The 6,490-nt window shown below is 49.2% G+C and overlaps 1 protein-coding gene across 1 annotated transcript in view; it reads right to left on the reverse strand.

Annotated features, from left to right (window-relative positions):
- LOC138663750 (zinc finger protein 665-like) overlaps positions 1-6,267 on the reverse strand; it is a 106,339-nt gene extending 100,072 nt beyond the window's left edge. The window contains exon 1 of the mRNA XM_069750079.1: positions 6,137-6,267. Coding sequence (XP_069606180.1) covers positions 6,137-6,190 — 54 coding nt within the window. The 5' untranslated portion in view covers positions 6,191-6,267. The remainder of the gene's footprint in view (positions 1-6,136) is intronic.
- Between the last annotated feature and the right edge of the window lie 223 nt (positions 6,268-6,490).

Genomic DNA, 6,490 nt, shown 5'->3' on the forward strand with positions numbered 1-6,490 from the left:
TACAAGATGAATCGGACATGGAGTGCACTGATGCACAGCCACAGCTAGATTATAATGCTGTTCCATTGACTCAGATCACTACATTGCCCTCGCAGTGTACTGAGCCAGAATCTGACCCTGATGAGACTATGGTGCCCTGTCCCGAATGCTACAGCACCTTACACGATGACACAGAGGAAGGTGCACATGACATTGAAGAGGAGGTGATAGATGACCCAGTTGTTGACCCAGATTGGCAGCCATTGGGGGAAGAGGGTGCCGCTGCCAGTAGCTCAGAAGTGGAGGAGGATGATCCGCAGTCATCTACATCGCAACAGCTGTCATCTGGCAGGCCCGTATCAGGCCAAAAACTTTTGTCAAAAACAGTTGTAGGACAGCGTGGCCATCCGGTGAAAATAGCACAGCGTGCAATGCCTGAAAAGGTATTCCATAGTAGGAAGAGTGCAGTGTGGCATTTTTTTAACCAAGATCCGAATGATCAGTCAAAAGTTATCTGTAAGAAATGCTCAAAGACCTTTAGCACAGGGAAGAATCTTCACAATTTAAATGCAATGTGCATGCTTAGACATTTAACCAGCATGCACTTGCAAGCCTGGACTAACTACCAAATGTCCCATACCGTTGGTGCACCTGCTCAGAATGAAGGTAGTCAGCAACGCTACATTGCTTCCCTGACTGTAAGCCCACCGGTTAGGACACCACCAGCAGCAAATGTGGAGGTATCGTCGCAAGGCCAAAGCAGTCAGGGAATCACAAGGTTATTGGTAGGAAACACTGTATGTAGGCCAACATCGAGAATACCATCACCAACCCTCTCTCAATCCGCCATGTCCACCACCACCACCACCACCGCTAGTTCCACCATATGCACCTCTCCAGTCCAGCTCACCCTACAAGAGACTTTCCTTAGGAAAAGGATGTACTCATCCTTTCATCCGCGTACACAGGGTTTGAACGCCCACATTGCTAGACTAATCTTGTTAGAGATGATGCCCTACCGGTTGGTTGAAAGCGAAGCTTTCAAAGCCCTGATGGCCTACGCAGTGCCACGCTATGACCTACCCAGTCGACACTTCTTTGCGAGAAAAGCCATCCCAGCCCTCCACCAGCATGTCAAAAACTGCATTGTCCATGCACTGAGGCAATCAGTCAGTAGAAAGGTGCACCTCACAACAGATGCATGAAGCAGTAGGCATGGCCAGGGACGTTACGTGTCCATCACGGCACACTGGGTTAATGTGGTGGATGCAGGGTCCACAGGGGACAGCCATAATGGGACAGTTCTGCCTAGCCCACGGTCTAGGAAACAGATGGCTGTAGGCGTTCGCCACCCCTCTTCCTCCTCCTCCAGAAGTGAAAGCTCGTCCACAGAGCGCAATCACATGACCACTCCATCCGCAGCTGCCAGTGTTGCACACGAGGTGTTCCATTATCAAACAGCTAGTGGTAAGCGTCTGCAGGCTGTTTTAGAAATGAAGTGTTTGGGCGACAACAGGCACACCACGGAAGTACTGGCCGAGTATTTGCAGCAACAAACTCAGTCATGGCTGGGCAGTGCACATCTTGAGGCAGGCAAGGTAGTCAGTGACAACGGAAGGAATTTTATGGCTCCCATAGCCCTTTCAGAACTTAAACACATACCTTGCCTGGCTCACACCTTGAACCTGGTGGTGCAGTGCTTCCTCAAAAATTATCCGGAGTTATCAGCCCTGCTCCTGAAGGTGCAAAGACTTTGTTCGCACCTCCGCCGGTCGCCCGTACACTCCAGCCGTATGCTGAACCATCAGCGATCGCTGAATCTTCCCCAGCACTGCCTAATAATCAACGTTGCAACAAGGTGGAACTCCACACTGCACATGGTTGAGAGGCTGTGCGAACAGAGGCGTGCTGTGATTAATTTGTGGGAGGATACACATAGACGGGCAGGCAGTTGGATGGCAGACATGGAGTTGTCTGGTGTGCAGTGGTTGAAGCTCCAAGACCTCTGTCAAGTCCTTCAGTGTTTTGAGGAATGCACACGGCTGGTAAGTGCAGACGACGCCATCATAAGCATCCCTCTAATGCGTCTGCTGATGCAAAGTTTGACGCACATTAAGGAGCTGGCGTCTGCAGCCGAGGAGGGAAGCCTTGATGACAGTCAGCCATTGTCTGCTCAGGGAACTCTCCTGGACGAAGTGGCGGATAAAGAGGAGAAGGAGGAGGATGATGGGGATGAATATTTATGGGAGGATGCTTCTCAGGGGGCAATAGAAACTGGTGGTGTTGCAAGGTCAGGTACAGGGTTTTTGCGGGACACAAGTGATGTTGATTTGCAAGAAAGTGCTCCTCAACCCAGCACAAGCAGTGAATTGACACCTGGAACATTGGCCCACATGGCTGAGTATGCCTTGCGTATCCTAAAAAGGGACCCCCGCATTATCAAAATGATGACTGATGACGATTACTGGTTGGCCTGCCTCCTGGATCCACGATATAAAGGAAAATTACAAAATATCATACCACATGAGAACCTTGAGCAAATATTGGCTACTAAACAAGCAACTCTTGTAGACTGTTTGGTTCAGGCATTCTCAGCACACAGTGGCGGTGATGGTTCTCACACGAGCCGTAGGGGGCAACATGGCAGAGGTGTTAGAGGTGCACAAATCCGAAGTGGCGTTGGACAGAGGGGTTATATGACCAGGTTGTGGAGTGATTTCGCAATGACCGCTGACACGACAGGTACTGCTGAATCGATTCAAAGTGACAGGAGACAGCATTTGTCCAGTATGGTTACGAACTACTTTTCTTCCCTTATCGATGTTCTCCCTCACAGGTCATTCCCCTTTGATTACTGGGCATCTAAAATAGACACCTGGCCAGAATTGGCAGAATATGCATTACAGGAGCTCGCTTGCCCTGCTGCTAGTGTGCTATCAAAAAGAGTCTTCAGTGCTGCTGGTTCAATACTGACCGAAAAAAGGACACGTCTTGCTACCCATAATGTTGATGATCTACCCTTCATTAAAATGAACCAATCATGGATTTCAATTTATTTTTCCCCACCTTCCCCTGTTGACACGCAGCTTGCCTGAAAAATGTCTTGCTTTTGGCCTCATCATACTGACTTCTCCAATTCCTCCATCTGCAGCTGCTGAATGTCCACCATAGGCCATTTTTATACCTCTCTAAATGGGCTGACTCCCCCCACAGGGCCGTGGTCACCCACGACCTGGCACAAGCACCCGTGCGAGTGCCGTTTGCCTGGACAGGTGGGTGCGCCCACTCTTGCGCGACGGCACTGGCACAGGGTCCCTCATAGTACAATGAAGTGTCTCTGACGGTGGTGGTGCACAACCAACGTCAGACACACCGTCGTAATATGAGGGGCCCTATGCCAGTACCGCCGCCCACGAGAGTGTTCCCCCCCAGCTCGAACAGTGCTCTACCACTTGCAATACTTTTGTATTTGGGCCTACTACTTGTGTCTGCACCACTCATTACAATTGTCCTCCACTTAACAAAGCTATGCCACCTGTTTAGTCCTGTTACCAATTTTGAACTGCATTTAGTCTACTTTTTTATTTTGGGCCTACTAACTGTGTCTGCGCCACTCGTTACAATTGTCCTCCACTGAACAAAGCAATGCCGCCTGTTTAGTCCTGTTACCAATTTTGAACTGCATTTAGTCTACTTTTTTATTTTGGGCCTACTAACTGTGTCTGCGCCACTCGTTACAATTGTCCTCCACTGAACAAAGCAATGCCGCCTGTTTAGTCCTGTTACCAATTTTGAACTGCATTTAGCCTACTTTTTTATTTTGGGCCTACTAACTGTGTCTGCGCCACTCGTTACAATTGTCCTCCACTGAACAAAGCTATGCCACCTGTTTAGTCCTGTTACCAATTTTGAACTGCATTTAGTCTACTTTTTTATTTTGGGCCTACTAACTGTGTCTGCGCCACTCGTTACAATTGTCCTCCACTGAACAAAGCAATGCCGCCTGTTTAGTCCTGTTACCAATTTTGAACTGCATTTAGTCTACTTTTTTATTTTGGGCCTACTAACTGTGTCTGCGCCACTCGTTGCAATTGTCCTCCACTGAACAAAGCAATGCCGCCTGTTTAGTCCTGTTACCAATTTTGAACTGCATTTAGCCTACTTTTTTATTTTGGGCCTATATTTGTGTTTCCTCCTCATCCTGCCCATTCCCCAGCCACTGCTATACGAGTCTGCTGGTACATTGACCCAGACCACTATATTCCCCTTGCACTCTACACAGCCAGAATCTGACCCTGCTGAAAGTCAGGTTCCCCTTCCCGCATACTATACCACCTTACACGGGGACAAAGAGGAAGGTGCAGATGAAAGTGCAGGTTCCTTCATCAGGTAGGGGGGCATACTCGTTGGCACTGTCACATGGCCCCTCATAGTACGCAAAAGTGTCTCTGGCAGTGGGAGGCGCCACCCGCCGTCAAACACACCGCCGTACTATGAGGGGCCCTGTGCCAGTGCCAACGAGTGGGGCCCCCCTGCTTGCTCAGTATCTCAGCACTTGCAAAGTTGAAATACTTACCTCTCCCTGCTCCACCGCCGTGACGTATTCCGCGTTTCCTGGGCCCACAAAAATCTTGAGCCAGCCCCACCCACCCACAACTTTAGCCAAATGACCTCCTGTTTTCAGTGCCTAACTACTATTATAAAGTAAATTAAGATTGACAAGCTTAAGAAATAAGAATTGATGTTTTTGGCATTAAAATGGGCACTGTAGGTGTTTTCCTCGTCCTCCACTCACTGCCGACTTTGATTCCCCATTGACTTGCATTGGGTTTCGTGTTTCGGTCGGCCCCCAACTTTTCGAAATAATCGGCCGATTTCACCCGACTCGACTTTTGACAAAGTCGGGTTTCGCGAAATCCGACTCGATCCTAAAAAAGTAAAAGTCGCTCAACTCTAATTGCAATGATTCATTAGCTGATGAAATCCGTCTTGTGGTTGCTTAATCTTTACTTGCAGTATTCAGTTAATGAGATTCTCATGCTCTGGGGCAGGCCTGTGGGGGGTCTTATGTGGTGCTGTGCTTACATATTCATCCTGATGGCTTATGGCAGGTCACTAATCCCTCAGTGACCTGCCCCCTATTTTACATACTGCATATCAAATTGTTTGAAAAACGTACATTCATCATACACGTGCCTGTGCTGTAGTATGATACAATCTTTAATATGCATATTTTCATTTGGTTTTGTAATATCATTTTGTTGGGAAAAACTAATTATCTTATCAAAATGTCGATGGCGGCCACGCCTGTGCAGCAGCATAATTTGGAACGCAATAGATGCAATTGCTCGGGCTCTGCCGTCAGCCCCATTTTGCTAGAAAAATTTTTTTTAACTCCATCAAAATGCCACCTGCACCTGAGCATTTTTCAATGTCTCATGTGCAGTAGCATCTGAATGATGCTACTGCTCAGGCACAGCCGGCGCCATTTTTTTTCTCTAGCCTGGTGCCTGTGCAGTAGCATCTATCGTGTTCCAAATGATGCTACTGCGAAGGCGCCGCCGCCGCCAGGGCCATTTTGATTACTATAATTTTTTTTTTCACAACAAAATTATATGACAAAAGCAAATGAAAATATGCATATTATGGATCGTATCATCAATATTTACTTCTGTGGGGCGTGGCCTGGTAGCCTAGAGGAGAGCACAAACTTCACATGAGCTCCATCTGGGACTATAAAACTAGTTTTGAAGTATACCTGTTGGCCCAAATCCTCCGGGGGCCGGAATAGACCCCTCTGGAATACCTGACGAAGACTTCGGGCCAGTTATACCGACCTTATCGGTCCCCTGGTGAGCTGGGCAAGTAGGACTCAGAGGATGTGATTGGGGCGATTGGGGTCTGGCGCCGTCCTCTCCCTCGGCTCCAGGTGCCTTATCAAGCAGGACAGGATCCCCGGCGGGGCAGCGGTGAGTCTGCTATGAGCTGCAGCTGCCCCACATAGTCCCCGAACACCCCTCCCCTTCCTGAGCGCCCGCCCGGACGTTTTTTTCTGGCACTGGCGGTGTTTGGACTGTGGGCTGCCCGCTGCCTCCGGTCTCCTGCGGTGTTCCCACTGGGCACACTACCCATCCTTTTCTAATCTTAATCATCTTACCTGCCCGTGGTTTGTGTCCTGGGCCCTCCACGCTGGTTGGGGGGTCCCCTCCATCCGGGTCGCTCCTCTCTTCTGTGGATGCGGCGCTGCTGTGCTGGTGTGCTGCCCGGGTGCCCCACGTGGTCGGTTTCTTCTCCGGCGCCATCTTGAAAGGAAGGAGCAGGGCTGCTGCTGCTTTGCACATGGCACACAGAGCAGTGGTGAACAGTGAGCCACATGAGTGGCTGGGTTCCTCATCATCTAATACAGCCACAGTACTCTGCTGCCATCTAGTGACCACTCAGAGAAGCAGCATATCAATTTTAGTACTACAGCTGCTCCAGCGAACTCCACAGTATTTCAGCATCAAATTCA

Source organism: Ranitomeya imitator, chromosome 2 (assembly GCF_032444005.1).
Source record: "Ranitomeya imitator isolate aRanImi1 chromosome 2, aRanImi1.pri, whole genome shotgun sequence".
Classification (NCBI taxonomy): domain Eukaryota; kingdom Metazoa; phylum Chordata; class Amphibia; order Anura; family Dendrobatidae; genus Ranitomeya; species Ranitomeya imitator.